This window comes from Pseudonaja textilis, chromosome 5 (assembly GCF_049901715.1).
Source record: "Pseudonaja textilis isolate UNSWEBS1 chromosome 5, rPseTex1.2, whole genome shotgun sequence".
In the NCBI taxonomy this organism is placed as follows: domain Eukaryota; kingdom Metazoa; phylum Chordata; class Lepidosauria; order Squamata; family Elapidae; genus Pseudonaja; species Pseudonaja textilis.
The window spans coordinates 13,792,867-13,810,042 of record NC_141994.1 but is presented as its reverse complement, the minus strand read 5'-3'; the positions used below and the strand labels follow the sequence as shown (position 1 = coordinate 13,810,042).

The 17,176-nt window shown below is 37.3% G+C and overlaps 1 protein-coding gene across 1 annotated transcript in view; it reads left to right on the top strand.

Moving 5' to 3' along the window:
* TAFA5 (TAFA chemokine like family member 5) overlaps positions 1–17,176 on the top strand; it is a 311,537-nt gene that overhangs the window by 151,049 nt on the left and 143,312 nt on the right. The window contains 1 exon segment of the mRNA XM_087934142.1: positions 1,532–1,681. Within this exon segment, the coding sequence (XP_087790268.1) occupies positions 1,532–1,681 (150 nt within the window).

Sequence of the window (17,176 nt, the reverse complement as noted above, 5' to 3'; positions counted from 1 at the left end):
CTATTTCAAGTGTTGTCTTACCAGTGCAGTATAAAATGGTATTAACCTTTCATGCTATCCCTCTGTTCATCCAGCCTAGGACTGCATTGGCTTTTCTTGGCAACAGCAACACTACTGGTTCATACTTAAGGGCTCCTTGATCCCTGTCAGTTGCCGTTGTTGAGCCAGGAACCACCTATTTTATACCTGTGCAAGCTGAGCTTCCAGTTTTCGGTGTTCCTGCATGTGTGAAGACCAGCTCGCTGGCACACGCATGAGCACCTGGGAGCTGCTGTTCCAGATTCCAGAATTCTGCATGCACAGGTGGCCGGTGCGTGCATGTGAGCTGGGGGGCTGTTCTTCCATTTTCCGGTGCTCCCATGGAGGCAAAGACCACCCGGGCAGGGCACACATGCGCAACAGGAAGCTTGTCTTCCAGTTTCTGGTGCTCCTTCGTGTGCAAAGAACAGTTGCATGTGCCGGAGCCCGGAAGAGCAACGGGCAATAGCTGGTGTGCCCAGAGAGATGGCTCTGCGTGTCACTTCCTGCACACATGGCATAGGTTCGCTGACACTGAACTAGGTTCTCTCCTTGATTAGTTTGCTAATCCATTTTGTGGTGATGCTGCCTATTTCACATTTTTTCTACCTTACCAAGGAATAGACTCTAATCCATTTTGTCAAAATGCCTTACTGAAGTCCAGCTATACTAAGTTTGTATATTTTTTAAAAAATGTTACATTATGCCAAGTACACTTGGTTTAATGTAAGGTCTTTTAGAGTCTTTCTCAGCCCACAGTTATTACCAAAGGATATAGAAAAATTGTAGGTTTATAAAAATTGTAAGAAATGTAAATTCTCAATTGCTCTCAATAGCAGTATTAGTATATATATTTTAGCAGAATTTCTAATATTGTCTAATTTTGTGTAACATCACATCTTCTTTATTGGTTCCTGATTGCTTTATTTTTACCAAGGCACTTTTTTCTCATTTCCAACATTGTCTGACATTATTTTCTGAAAAATGACCATCCAGCTTTTCAAGTTAACTACTTGGGAAGTTGAAATAAAAAAAACTGATCTCCCATTAGTTTTTTTTAATTTTTTTTAGAAAGTTCCTCTTTCAAGCTATTACTGATAAAATTATTTATTGGTTTAATTTATATTCCAAATTTCTTCAAAAGCTGAAGAAGTCTCAAATTCCTCCTTTTTTCCTCCTTTGGAGTAGGTTTGGCTGAAAAACTTGTCAAACTTTGATGACCTCAGAATGTTCAGTATCACAATCTGCTTCTCCTTAATTCTAGGTGAATATCATAATACCGTAGCTGTTAATTTGAAGTAATTTCTAAAACGGGCACGTTTTAAACCAGTTGTCCTTCAAGACAAGACATGAGAAAAAAATGTTGTCTTTGTTTTATTACAAATATCAATATCTATGTTTGTCAACTGAATTTCCATTTGTTGAGAAGTGTCTGTTGCAACACTGAGTCATGACTCTTTTGGATTATAATAGTAATTGACTATGATACCTGTTGCTGTTTTTTTTTTTCCAGGTCAGTTGGCTGCAGGTACATGTGAAATTGTTACATTGGACAGAGATAGCAGTCAGCCTCGAAGAACTATAGCCCGACAAACAGCTCGTTGTGCATGTAAAAAAGGACAGATTGCCGGTACTACAAGGGCAAGACCAGCATGTGTAGATGGTAAGAACTGGAATATAACTTGACTTAGAATCCATCTCAAATGGAACTACAGGTAGTCCTCAACGTATGGCCACAATTGAGTATAAAACTTCTGTTGCTAAGTGAGGCATTTATTAAGTGAGTTTTGTCCCATTTTATGACTTTTCTTTCCATGGTTGTTAAGTGAATCGTTGCAGCCATTCAATTAGTAATACAGTTGTTAAGAGAATCCAGCTTTTCCATTGACTTTGCTCATCAGAAGGTCGCAAAAAAATCACATGCTCCCACAAGCACTGCAATTCTTCTAAATATGAGTCAGCCAACAAGAGTCACAATTTTGATGCAGTGTTCGTAAGTGAAAAACAGTCATAAGTCCCCTTTTCAGCGCCGTTGCAAGTTTGAACGGTCGTTAAATGAACAGTTGTAAGTCGAGGACTACCTGTAGTTATCAAGGGGTTGATTTGATCATATTGTGAAAAAAATATTTAAAACTTCTCATTGAGTGCTTTAATGCAGACAGGAGGTTTGAAATTCTTGCTGCCACCTGCATTTGACAACTCTTTTGTTTGTTTTCTGATACAAAGGTTTTGCCTGTTATAAGGCTTGTGGCTTGTTCTGTCAAATGATGAAATTGAGAAATGTTAGGTCATTTTCTCAGTGCAACCACATTGACAAATTGGTTGTAGACCAGCGTTTTAATCATTGGTATGCTATACTCACCAGGAGGCAGAGTAGAATATCTTGCCTTTTCTGTTAGTTTAGTTTTTGTGCCAGCATTTACAAAAAAATAATAATAATAAAATTGGTTTGTGTCACAAGGTAGAAAATGGTCATCCTGCACTGCAGCATATATTTTTTTTAAGTGCTATCCCTAAGGTTTCTTAAGTGGTTTTTCTCTCATTTTGTTTAAAGCTTAAGTGTTTGCATGTGGTCATCAGCAGTGCTGAACAAAATGTGCTTTTTCAGGAGGCAGTTGGACATTCTTTTTTTTTTTTTCCTTTTGAAGATGTTTCGCTTCTTATCCAAGAAGCTTCTTCAGTTCTGACAGGATAGTGGGAAAGGAAGGATTTATACTCCTTGCAGAGAGATGGTCATTTGCATCATTTTAGAGCAGGGGTCCCCAACCACCCAGCTCCGGACCGGTACCGGTCCGTGGATCATTTTCTACCGGGCCGCCGGTTTGCTGGTTGCTGCCATCTTGTTTCGATGAGAAACTGCTTCCAGGTGAGCTTTTCCGGTTGGAAAGCGGCGTTTGGGTCCTGAAGGAATCCTCGCGCCTTAGTTTCATCGAAGGGGGGGCGGCTTCGAACGAAGAGCCGTCCTGATGGCGGAGGAGATTAAGAAAGCACAAAAAAGGTACAAAGGAGGAGTTGAAGGTGACGGGGAGAAGCGGAGGACGGCTGGCTGGCCGGTCGCTCGGCTCGCCTTGCCTTGTCATGCGTGCTGATGCCGGTACCGGGCCGCGGGTCATTTTGTGATGCCGGTACCGGGCCGTGGCACAAAAAAGGTTGGGGGCCACTGTTTTAGAGGATCCTTGAAGCATCTGTATCCCCAGGGTCACTTGAGTAGTACTCCTGGTTCTTATAGTCTGCAATTTTTTTTCCCTTCTGGAAATCCGTTCCTACTCCCATGCCATTCAAAGGATATTCATTCCATATTCTACAGCTAAACGTCTGTAGAAACTCTACAGACTTTCAACATTGCTGAAGTACAACGCTCTTCAGTCTTTATGTTAATGTTAATCATATCATGATGAGCATTCCTGCCTGAAAATTAATGGGTTGGTGGAGAGAAGCCAGAAAGTGCTAATGATCTTAGAATGGAACTGTTATGTCATACCTTTTATTTCTGCTATCCTTTCCTTCATTAAAGATGTCATTCTGTATGATTCACTGCCGATGCAGTGTGTTGCCTGCAGCTTCAAAAATGCTGATGTGGAAGGAGGAGGAAGATATTTCCTTTTAAATTCATTTTTTCTACGTTTCAAATGAGTGGCTCTGTTCTTACCAATATAGCACTGCAGCAAAGTAATGAAGGCTTACAAATGAAAATACGTTAACAAACATTCCAATTTCAATTAAAAGAAAACAAAACAAGATTTTGTGTTGAAATGTATGGCATTAAAATAGCGTGTTTGAAATAGGATTCAGAGAAAAGCGGGGGGAAGGATCATTCTATAAGAAAGTAATTTCTGATTTCCTTTAAATGACTCATGCTTGAAATCTCTTTTTATGAAAAGTGCTGAGCTTTCATAAATACTTGATCAAAAGTTGACCCCCCTCCCACCATCAAAAGGGTACTTCACTGCTGGCCCACCTAGCTAAAGATGAAATATTATTTGATCTCTTTTTGTGTTTTGCTTTCAATCTTGTTGCTTTTCTGCTTGCTATTTGAATTCTCCATCACATTTTACTATGGTACGTTTAATCCTCCTCCTTTCCATGACACCCCACGTTCAATGAAAATAATTTTCGGAGATGAATAATTTATATCCAGCTTTCCTCTAACTGAATAAATTTGTTTTGAAAATCTTGCAAACCTTTACTCTGGAAATGCAGATATAGGTTTGGGGAACATAGTTCATCATATATTTATCATTTTGGAACTACTTACGTTGAACAAGTGGCATGAGGCCAGGTTATCTGAGGATAGCCACCACCAGTGATGGGTGGATTCAATTTTTTAAAATACCAGTTCTGTGGGCGTGGCTTGGTAGGCGTGCCAGGGGAAGAATACCGTAAAATCTCCAGTCAGAGGTGGTATTTGCCGGTTTTCTGAACCACTCAAAATTTCCGCTACCGGTTCTCCAAAACTGGTCAGAACATGCTGAATACCACCTCTGGCCACCTCCCAATTACATCTGCTCATCCTCACAGAACAGATGGGCTATGGGTCCATTTCTAAATAGTTTGATTTGCAGGATCCTGGAAATAGACCTCTTCTGCTGTAGCACCTGCCCTATCGACACTAGCAATTATATCTGTAGCATTTGAGGCACTTACGATCATTGCAAAGAGCATTTAGGTGCTATTATCAAAACAATATTTAATAAAATGTAAGTATTAATTATTAGTATAAATGTCAACCAATATGAACAATTATTCACTGAATGTGTTGAATAGTGTTTTAGAATTAGTTTTCATGAAGTTCAAGCTCAAGAAATACTCCAATAGGTGGAAGATAGCTAGTTAGCTATCTACCTACCTACCTACCTACCTACCTAGCTAGCTAGCTACCTACGTAGGTAGGTAGGTAGGTAGGTAGAGTCAGCCCCAGAGCCATTTTCCCCCTTGGCACTTCAGGGCTGCCACAGCGAAGAAAGTCGAGCTGTGGGAACAGGAGGGGGCCTGAAGAGATAACTGGGGGATTATAGCCATAATAAAATTCTTTCGCTTGAGATACAAGAGTTTTTCCACCAGGTGCAAGAAGGTGGGGTCTAAGATTGAGTGAGCCTTGGACTGCGACCTGATTGGACCATGTGATGGACTACATGGGCAGGGGAAGGAAAACTCTACTTTTAATTAGGGGAAAACCTGAGGGGGGCTTAGAGTCAGGTTTCCCCAGATGTGCCAATATATATGGCGTGCCTAATCAGTCTATACTTTGAGGAACATGCCTGCCTTGGAGTTTTGATTCTGTTGGGTTTGTTACTTGGAACTCGGATGGATGGATGGATGGATATCTATCTATCTGTCTGTCTCTCTATCAAGAGAGAAAGAGAGAGCATGTGGTAGGGAGGGAAACAGAGACAGAGAGAGAGAGAAAGAGAGAGACAGAGAGGGAGGGAGGGAGAGAGGGGGAGAGAGAGAGGGAGGGAGAAAGAGAGAGGGGAAGAGAGAGAGAGAGAGCGCTCCCAGTGATTACAATGTCCCTTAGTTTTTTGACATTTTTTATGGTCATGTGGCCATGTACCTGGACTTAAGGGATCTGAGTATCTGTTGGAACCTGTGAATATGTTTTATTTGTGTTGTATTTAAAGTATTTGAATTGATGGCTTTCTTGTTCTTGGTTATTTTTTATCATGGCTGCCAATTGTCAAATTAATTCCATCATAAAAAGCTGGGGAGATGTAGCACAGATTCTGTATTTGTCTTCCTGTTGAGTTGATTTCCTGGTCTCGTTTATCTAGGGAGACTGAGAATGCCATACCTTCACCTAGCACTCATTTTTATTTAATTTATAAACATAAGACCAGAGTACTGTAGAGACAACATTAGTTCCATTCAGTAGCTTTATTTATTTCTTGCTGTGTTAGTTTTGAAAACCTACAAGGAACTATAAGTCAAAACTGATTGTTAATTGAATTGTGATTTATGAGTCTGTTACAAAAAACAAACAGCCTGGTTTACTTTTCAGCTTTTTAAAATTTGTCTTTGTAAGAAGCAATGTAAAATATGGTGCATCATAAATAAAAAGCAGGAGTAATACATAATTAAATTAATGCACTATGATTGTGACCCATGAAATAGTTATGGCTGCAGTTGGACTTTAGGTCTCTAATTGCACTAACTCAAATAGTTGCTTTAAATAAAATAGTTGCATCTTAAAGGTAAATATTCAGTAAAAGTAAAATGCAATAATAATATATCTCACCTTACTGTATTCATGAACTGAGCTGACATGACAGGTATATTTCACATGGCTAAAACAGTTTTATGGGTTGTTGTCCATTACTTTTTAAAGAAATACTCCAAATACACTGAAGAAAACCTGTTGACCTATTGGTGGTATTTCACTGAAGATTTAAGGCTTCATAAGTTTAGAGAGCTACCTTTATTTATTTATTTTGTCATCAACCGTCAACCAATCTGTGGATCACCCCTCTCCATGCCTCTGTATCTCACGCCGCCTCCTTCATCTCCTTCGTAGTTAGATCTGTCATTTATTTATTTAGATTTATACAATTGCTAACTCAACATTTGACCCTGGGTGATAAAGAAGAATGAAAATTAACAGTAATTTTTTTAAACAATGAAACAACAAAATAAATCAGGATCTGCCATCCTAAGGGTTACACTAAACTGAAGAAAGGGCAAAAAAGACCGAGCTTTAGTACTTCCAAAAGTCCACAGAGATCAGAACCATCCAAATTTCAGGAAATATGCCATTCCAAAGGACAGACACAGTAACAGAGAATATATGCTTCCTAACTTCCATTAAATAGCATTGTTGAATTTAAGCAGATCAGATCATGTCTTCTCTATTGCATATTGTGGACCAAGTGGATGTAATTGGAGGCAGAAGGCTCTGCAGATAATCCAGCAGAATCCAGAATATTCTACATTCTTATTGTATGATGGTGAATTGAGGGACTGCAGGCAGTCCTCAACTTAACAACAGAGACCATTTAAAGTTATAACAGCCCTGAAAAATGGGACTTATGAACGTTTTTCAAAGTTACCACTTTTGAAGCATCCCCATGATCATGTGATCAAAATTCAGGTGTTTGGCAACTGACTCATATTTATGACTGTTGCTGAGTCCCAAGGTCATTTGCAACCTTCTGATAAGCAAAGTCAATGGGAAAAGCCACATTTACTTAACAACCAGGCTACTAACATACCAACTGCAGTGATTCACTTAACAACAATGGCAAGAAAGGTTGTAAAATGTGGCAAAATTCACTTAACAAGTATCTCATTTAACAACAGTAATTTTGGGCTCAATTATGGTCATAAATCAAAGATTGCTGTATTTAGTGATTAACAATGCTAAAACAAAACGAAACAAAAATCTTTCTGGGGAAGAAAAAAGATTTACAATTACCACTATTGTACAGTTGATGTGTTCTTCGCCAGCTCATACACAATAAACTATTATTTGTTTTCATCTAACTTGATAAAATAAAATTATACTAATTTCTTAGGTTTCCTTCCAATTTGGAAAAGATCATATGATTAGCAGTGCATCTTCATTACACAGGGAGATTGTAATATTACCAAGTAAATGTGGAAATTAATGCAATTTATCAATTTGCCATTGATGAAGATTTATTCTAGCTAAGAACTAGATTGTTATTTGGATGGCAAAATTATTTAATATTTCTAATAAAATAATTCCAATTATCCATAAACATACTAAACATTTTCATCCTTAAGTGAAGTAAGTGGTACTAATGTAATACATTGTTTCAGGATTTATAACTGTTTTTACAGATATAACATTATTAATTTGTAAATATTTATTTTAAGAGTTGTAACATTCTTGTAGTTCCACTGAATAATAATGAGACAAACTAGTTATATAAAAAAACCCCTCTTGTTATACCCCCAATAAATGTTAAATTTCACATCATGATGAATCTAGATACATATCTATATTGTTGAGCAGATAAAACATATATTTCCTTTAATTTTTGAAAATATATTGTTAGGAAGTTCAGCCATTGCTTCCTACATTTGAAAAGTTGCCTGCATGCATAGTGTCTGAATTATGTTCATAATATAATTCTAAATATAGGAGTAACCCACGTGTATTGTAGCATAAATCTAATAGTGAGGCTTTATGAATATCACAATACTTATCTTCATATTGTGGTAGAAGTATAAGAGATAACATCACTGATACTTCCTATCACTGATACTTCCTATTAAATAAATTACTCCTGGGTATTTAAAATAATTAGTGCATTCCATTGAATGCCCGTACATCACAAAGCTGTGCAAATCCTTTAAAAGACAGTGCTTTGAACCATTAAAAGAGATACATTTTTTTCCATGTGGAGCAGTTTCATAAGTAGAGCAGGACTGTATATGCAGCATAGATGGAGATAACCATAGCAACTTATGAAACATTCAGTATAGGATGGAAAAAATATCAGCTGTTTTAATGTCTTGTCTGTCTGTCTGTCTATCTATTATCTAATATATGTATGTATGTATGTATGTTATTCAGCTTTGTTCGGGTATTTTTCCACATCATTGTAGTTGTGCTTTTAAAGTTATAGCAACGTTTTGGCAGAAGCTCATCTGCCATCATCAGGCTTCTGTATTGTGTTCGTCTGTGAGTCAGACTTGTCTGACTCACAGACGAACACAATACAGAAGCCTGATGATGGTGTGTGTGTGTGTGTGTGTGTGTGTGTTTGGCATTCAGCTTTGTTCGGGTATTTTCCCACGTCATTGTAGTTGTGCTTTTAAAGTTGTAGCAATGTTTCGGCAGAATCTCATCTGCCATCATCAGGCTTCTGTACTGTGTTCGTCTGTGAGTCAGGCTTTCACAGCCGTTTCTGTTTTAAATTTGGTGCTAGTCTACTGCTGTGCCAGAATGTTTTTTTCTTCATCCTGATTGGTTGGGAGTCTTGGTCTGTATTTATTGTTGCCAGCCAATCAAGACAAAAAAATCCACAAAACAGACAGAAGATATTAGAAACACCAATCTAGCAGAACACAGCAAACTCCAAGACCAATAAACACAGACCAAGACTAGCAGAACACAGCAAACTCCAAGACCAATAAACACAGACCAAGACTCCCAACCAATCAGGATGAAGAAAAAACCATTCTGGCACAGCGGTAGGCTAGCCCCAAATTTAAAACAGAAACAGCTGTGAAAGTCTGATTCACAGACGAACACAATACAGAAGCCTGATGATGGCAGATGAGATTCTTCCAAAATGTTGTTACAACTTTAAAAGCACAACTATAATGACGTGGGAAAATACCCAAACAAAGCTGAATGCCATGTATGTATGTATGTATGTGTGTGTGTGTGTATGTATGTATGTAGGTCTTGGCATGTTCAGGTCTTTTCCCATTTAAGATTGAGAGCATCTTGGCAACGTTTCGACGAGGTCCCACCCGCCATCTTCAGGCTGGTGCTTTCGGCTTCATGCTTGTGCGAGCAAAGTGTGATCGGAGCTGCCGTCTCCCTATATATACTGGTGGGGAGGTTGGCTGTGTTGTCATTTCTTGATTGGTTGATGGAGTTGATTTTTGCAGATTGGCTGGCTTTTTTGTAAAAACATGTGTGGCTGAGGTATTGGCTGTGTGTATATCAGCCTCCTGTCTTGTAACGATCTGGGTAATGGGCTGAATTCTGAATTCTATTGTTTTGACATCCTGGGTCTTGTGCTGTAATCTCCTGGGTCGTTGGCTGTGTTGCAACATCCTGAGGTTTTGTGGTGTAACCTCCTGAGTTCTTTGATGTGATAACCTGAGCGGGTGGCTGTGATGTGATGATCCGTGTTTTGGTTTGGCTCCGAGTTTGAGGCCTGGATATGTGTTCATATGCATCAATTTAAATCAGGAAGTAGATGTTCTTTGAATTGGAAAGTGTATATGTACATGTGGGCATATATTGTGTGCACATACAAACATGTACATATATACTCTTCCTCTCTGTGTTTTATCAATACCCATAAAATTGAAAAATTGATAGAGAGAATTGATAGAGCGTAATGATGAGTGAGAAACTGTTATAAATTTAGCAAATAATATTTTCATACTTTGAATCCATGTGCGCATGTGTGTGTGTATATGTGTATGCACACACACACATACACCATAGGTGGTATTCAGCACACCAGTTCTAGAGAACCAGTAGCAAAAATTTTGAATAGTCCAGAGAACCAGCAAATACCATCTCTGACTGGAGATTTTATACTATCCTTCCCCTGCCACGCCCACCAACCCACACCCACAGAATCAATAGTAAAAAAAAATGAATCCCATCACTGACGCACATATATAATATACTGGTATATATAATTATGCATTGCAGTTGCTCTACTAAGGCTATTTTTGGAAGACGCTTACATAAATATATTCTGCATACTGTGCAAAGACTGCATTCGTTGCCAAATTGTTTCTGAATTAATTCAAATTGCCAGTTGCTTCATGAAAAAATATGAATTAATACCTCTATGCCAGTGAGGCAGATGGAGTAGGTTTCCTGTATGTCTAAACTGATAGAGGTTATTTAACTGAGACAAGAAAAATGAAGTGCAACCATACCTAGGAGTTAGGTAAAATTCTGCCTTAAGTTGTCAGCTTCTTATCTTCTTTTTGACTTGAGACTTCCTTGTGTAGATAGGCCTTGTTGCTATTAACCAAGTATAATGTTGCTGATATGGTTGCTATATCTGGTATATCCATCTATTTTTATTTTATTTTTTAAATTATCTGATTAGATTTATTATTAGTTCACTTGTGTGGTAATGAAGAAGAATAAGGGTAGAATGAAACCAAAAAGTTGATATCAATCAATCACTTAATTTTAGTTATCCCCACTGCAGTGGCCCTGGCATATGTTATGTGTTTATTTCTTTACTCTATTTATATGCCTCTTTTACCTTAAAGCAATATTCAATTAGAAGAAAAACAGCATATTAAAATGTGGAACATCTGTAGCAGCTTCATAAATGACATACTGTAACAAATGCATAAAGCACTTAATAAACAGTAAAGCAAAATTACAGAAAAGGGGGTCAATAATGGAGATATTACTGTTTATACTATGAAGTCATGGAAATATTAAACTAAAAATGTTTGTGATGATATTTCTGAAAATTACTGGGAATTTTAGGAAATCTTTTGGGATTCTATCACATCCAGTATAAGGGGGAACTTCTCAAAGCTCTTTTTTTTTTTGCTGAACCATTCTAAATTAGCATGAAGGGAGGGATGGAGAGAAGGAGTGAGAGAAAACGATAGAACTGTTAGAAATAATGGACAAGGATATCTAGGGATTTGTTCTAACTAGCAAAATTTATGTGGATATGCTTATGCTTAGCAGTATATTCCAGTTAATATTTTATTAAATGAATGGTCAAGGTTATCCACATACATATGTACATCCTATTATTTTGGGTAAGTACAGTCATGTGATACAATATGACAGCATCGGAATAGCAACGCATTGGAAGGGATGTCAGAGGTTTTCTATTCCAACTGCCTGCTCAAACATTAGACTCTATACCATGTCAAATAAATGGTGTTCTCAATGATTGGAATTTTTTCTTTATTTCTAGGTTGGTTCTTCTCTTGATTAGTTTATATCAGTTGCTTCTTGTTCTGCCTTCCGGTGCTTTGGAAAATAGGTTGACCATCCTCTTTTCTGTGGCTATCCCTCAAATATTGGAACACTGCCCCCCCCCATCCTCCTTTTCTTTAAACTAGACATACCTAGTTTTTACAACCATTCTGTGTACAGTTTAGTTCCAGTCGCTAATCATCTTAGTTGCTCTTCTGTGCACCCTTTTTACACTTTTTTTATATTGTGGTGACCTAAATTGGATGCGATATCCCCAGTGTGGTCTTACCAAGACATTATAAAATGATCCTGCACTTCAGGTGATCTTGATTCTGTCCTTCTGTTAATGCTGTCCAGGACTGTGTTAGCTTTTTTTGGCAGCTGCAGCCCACGGCTGACTCACAGTTATCCCTCTCACAGTTTCTACTATTGAACCAGGTACCAGCTATTCCATACCTGCGCATTTGGTTTTTCTTGCCTAAATGTAGAATCTTACTTTTTCTCACTGTTGAATTTCATTTTGTTGGATAGGGTCCAGTGTTCAAGTCTGTCAAGATCTTTCTGTATCTTGAGACTTATATTCTGAAGTGTTGGCTTTTCCCGCTAGTTTGGCGTTATCTGCAAATTCGATAAGTTTCCCTTCTATCTCCTCATCTAAATCATTGATGAAGACATTGAAGAATGTTGAGCCTAAGACAGTTTTTACCATCAATAGCCATTCATTCTCATGTCAAAGAAAATAAGGCAACACAAGAGCCATAGTGGTACAGTGGTAAGAATGCAGTACTGCAGGCTACCTCCTGACGGCCATCTGCCTGCAATTTGCCAGTTCAAATCTCACCAGACTCAAGGTTAACTTGGCCTTCCAGTCTTCTGAGGTGGGTAAAATGAGGATCCAGATTGTTTGGGGAAAATATGTTCACTCTGTAAACCACTTAGAGGAGGCTGCAAAAGCACCGTGAAGCGGTATATAAGCCTAAGTGCTATTGCTATTTTTATGGCTTATACTACCTTTTATTTTTATTCTTACTATTGAGAGCATATTAATCTCACTGCAGTGCAGTTATTTTCCCCCAAGTTGTTTTGAAGCACTATTGGCCTTATGTGGCTTTCTTCACTCTACAATTTGCAACTTGAATTCTAGATTAGTGATTGTGAGAGTCAGTAATAAGGTCAAAATTCAATTTACGTGCTGTTAACAAAGTGGCACACTTTGCCACTATTACTTCCCACTTCTCCTGAAATATAAAATGCCGACTATGCACATAATGCTTGTTTGTTTTTACATTGTGCAAAATGTTCAGCTCCAGGACACTAAGCTTTAAAAGATTTTGAACTCTACTAAGTTGCTATTTTATGTAGTTTCCCACATAACATATGATGATGTACGTTTTATGATGATTTATTAACCAATACACCAATCACATTTAAAAAAAAAATCAAGCTAATGTTTAAATCTGATATTGTGTTCGTATCTTGATCATAATATTGATGGGGTGAGCTGCCTAGAGTTACTTTCTAGATGAGATGGGAGGCATAGAAGTTTAATAAATAAACATCTATTGAAAATTAAAAATTTAATTAGCACTTTTGCATCAGACTTCTAATTTCTTTCTTATTAATACATAGTAATTCCAGTGGGTTTTTTTTTCTGCTGTGGCATTCTACTTTGCTGTAGTTGCAGTCTGTATCATTTGTTCTACCCCAAAGGTGCTTTTTCAAGAGGCAACTGGACTTTCTGGTTTTTCTTTGAAGATATTTTGCTTCTCATTCAAAGAAGAGCTGAAGAAGCTTCTTGGACGAGAAGCGAAACATCTTCAAAGAAAAAACCAGAAAGTCCAGTTGCCTCTTGAAAAAGCACCTTTGGGACAACCATGGCCTGGATGACTGACAATCTCCATAGATATTATTTGTTATTATTTGTACAAACCATTTTCTAGCATTGGGAAAACAATAATATCTTAAATTGGAGAGTGCTATCAGGGTTTAAGGTATACACCATTCAAACTGTCATTTACTGTTTTATTATTAAATACTCTGTGGTCCCTTAATCCTCTGTCTTTCTCATATAAGCTACTAATATTTTTCTGAACACCTAAATAAGCATATAAAAAAAAAATAAAGCATGGGAGAAAAATGTTTTCAAAAGACTTGTTTTCCTTTCTCCAATTGTAGCTTTCAGATGACTGGTATACATTCAGACTTTGTCCTGTGATTGTTGTTGTGGGGAAAATAGGAGGTAGACGTTTTGTTGGATATGTTTGCCATCTTGAGTTATTCATAAAAATAATAAAGGCAGGATATAAGTTATAAACAAAGAAACCATGTATCTTTTACATTGTCTAAATTGTTCTGTGTCTTCAGCAAGAGATCTTTTGTGGTATTACAAATAAAATGTACATTCAACTCAACGTGGATTACCTACAGATAGGAAATAAGTTGCCTGTGGTTAAACTACAGCAATTTCCTGTTGATTTCTGGTTCATATTCTTAACACTTTTTCCTACCTTTGGAATCTAGATACAGTGCATAAAATGTCATTCATATTGAAAGTTCATCACGAGTCTCATTTTAAATATTCTTGTTATTGCAGATATGGTCAGTGGCAGTCAGAGAGTGCAATTTTTGAGCAGTGGCATCTCATTTAGAGAATGATGTTACAGTACTGAAGATACTGTCCCAACACATACATATTATCATTTGAAGTGAAAGCAAGTATGATTTACATTGCCAGATATTTGAAATATGAGTACAATTAGTGATACTGGCTTGCGCTAATTGATATTGTAATCCTAGTTTTCATAAGTTGTATTTTCTATGCTATTAGGTTGTCTTGTAAAACTGTTTTCTTCTATTTAAAGCATAATATATATTATTTACAATAAGAAATAAGTAAATACATACTTGCAATGCCAGAACCATAGAAATTACACATCCTTTTCTGTTTACTGCTTGAAAGCTAAGTAATTATTTAATGCTGAACCATTTTAAATTAAGCTTTCTGTGTTAGACCTATGCAGAAACATATATGGAACCATAAACAGAATTGACTAATGTCTACTTTATTTATAATAGAGCAATTAATTCAAGTATTTTTTTTTTCATGTTTGTCTGATGAATAATTCATCAAAATAATTCATCAATAACATTTCCTAAGTGATGATAGATGTTTCTTAGTTCAACAAAGTTGGTATAACATGACAGTGTTATTTATGAGTGAATGACTCATTGAATTACTTTGTTCTGCAGATAGAAAAGAAAGCTCTAAAATAATTCTGAATTGAGGGCATGCAAGTCTTGAGATATTTTTTAAAAATATCGAATCTATACATTCTCATTAGGCATAACTTTATCAGGAGCATACGTCCTGGATGTTTACCTGGATCCAACTCCTTCCAGGCAGGATATATACAAAATACTAACAATAAATATGATTTCAATGAATGACTCATATTTCAATGAAGCTAAACAACCTTTTTACAGATAAAGTGCACATAAATGACATGTTCTCTTTTTACTTTCTGCGATATCTTTGAATCATATTTAAAAACAGAAAATTATATTTAGTCATTTTATTTTCTAGTGTTTTTCTCACAATAGCAGCTTACTTCATTTCTATTTACTTATTTATTATTACTCTGATATATATTCCATCTTTTGTCAAGACAGCTTATGATGGAATCTACTTTCGTTTTCTTTCCAACAACAACCTTGTGAGCTTAAAATACTTAAAAGAATTGAACCAGTGAGTATTCAGTGAGTTTGTATAACTGAGTTGGACTTAGACAAGTAGAGGAAGCCCTCAATTTATTACCACAATTGAGCCCAAAATTTCTGTTGTTAAGTGACATTTGTTAAGTGGGTTTTACTCATATTCTTGACTCAGTTGTTAAGTGAATCACTGCAGTTGATAAGTTAGTAACCTGGTTGTTAAGTGAATCTGGCTTCCCCATTGATTTTGCTTGTCAGAGGGTTGCAAAAGGTGATCATATGATCTTGGGACATAGCAACAGTCGTAAATATGAACCAGTTGCCAAGCATCTGAATTTCGGTCACATGCTGCAAAGGTCATAACTGAAAAACGGTCATAAGTCACTTTTTTCAGTGCCATTATAACTTTGAACAGTCACTAGATGAATTGTTGTAAGTCTAGGACTACCTGATTTGTATGGGTGTTGTTGATATTGCAGTGTAACTTTCCCAATCACTCTTCCCAACCATGCACACTTTTTCTTATGAAGTCAGAACGGATTAAAAAACCTAATTCAGGTACAGCATCTGCGTCCATCTTCAGTATAAGACATTTGGTGCAGAGATACATCTGCTTCACTTATTTTCTACAGATCTTCATGCACGCACACACAAAAAAACCTAGTTTTGCTTTTCAACAATGCCGCTTTCCTGAGATTCCCCATTCACTTTTTCCAGTCCTAATTTCTTCACACTCTTGTTTGTTATCCTCAGTTGACACAATATTCTTTTCAAAATTATACTGTTGAATTGGCTCTCTGTTAAGGGGGAATTGGCTCTCTGTTAAGGCTCTTTGTAATGTGTTGGAGGCAGACAAGAAAGGACAAGAATTCACGTTCTTTGATAATTCTTTTATTAAGGATAATTTTCCTAGATCCAATGAGCAGAATAGCAAACTTTTTATGACCGGAACAACTAGTAGCTCAGCAGCATGTGAAATTTTATAATTTGTAATGGAAGACCTTTTTTTAGCAGCCCTTAAAATCAATATTTCCTCATTACAAAGTACACTGAAAGAACAAATAGAAAACCACTAGTATACAAGCATTAGGATGATGCCACATCCTCGTGATGGCGAACCTTTTTCACGTTGTGTGCCAAAAGCGCATGCATGTGTGTGCATGCATACGCTTGCGTGCCTGCACCCAAGATGCAGTGCATGCGCAACTCCCCCGCCCCCTGTGCATGCGTGTGTGACCCCTGAGTGTGCACCTCATGCCTATGCACATGCAAAACCCCTGCAAGCCGCATGCCTCTGCGCATGCATGCGCATCTCTCACGCACGTGTCTCCCCCTGCACATGTGTGGCAGATACCCAACAATCAGCTGCTTGGCGGGGTCACCCGTACGCATGCCAAGTGAGGCTCTTCCAGGCGACCTCTTGCTTGCTGGCAGAAGTGGCTCTGCATGCCACTTCTGACATGCGTGCCATAGGTTCGCTATCATGGCCATATCCCATTTCCCACTCTAGCTATTGTGATATGGTTGTCTTTTATCTGAAAGATTTTTTTTTTCCTATTGAAAGTTTCCCAGTGAAGCTGTTGTATTTGAACAGATGTTTAAGTTTGCTGTAACAATCAGTGACTTCCCTTTATTGAATGAGGTTAAAATGAACAATAAACATCACTTTTAATCTGAATGCAGAAAATGAAATATAAATTTAGCTAACTTACTTTAAAGCTTTTTAAAATGAATCTAACATCAGATTTTACTCTGAATGGGACAATTTTCAAAGAATGTATTGCCAATAATATGTGACATAGCTGACTTTTGTTAAGATGCATTATGTCTCGG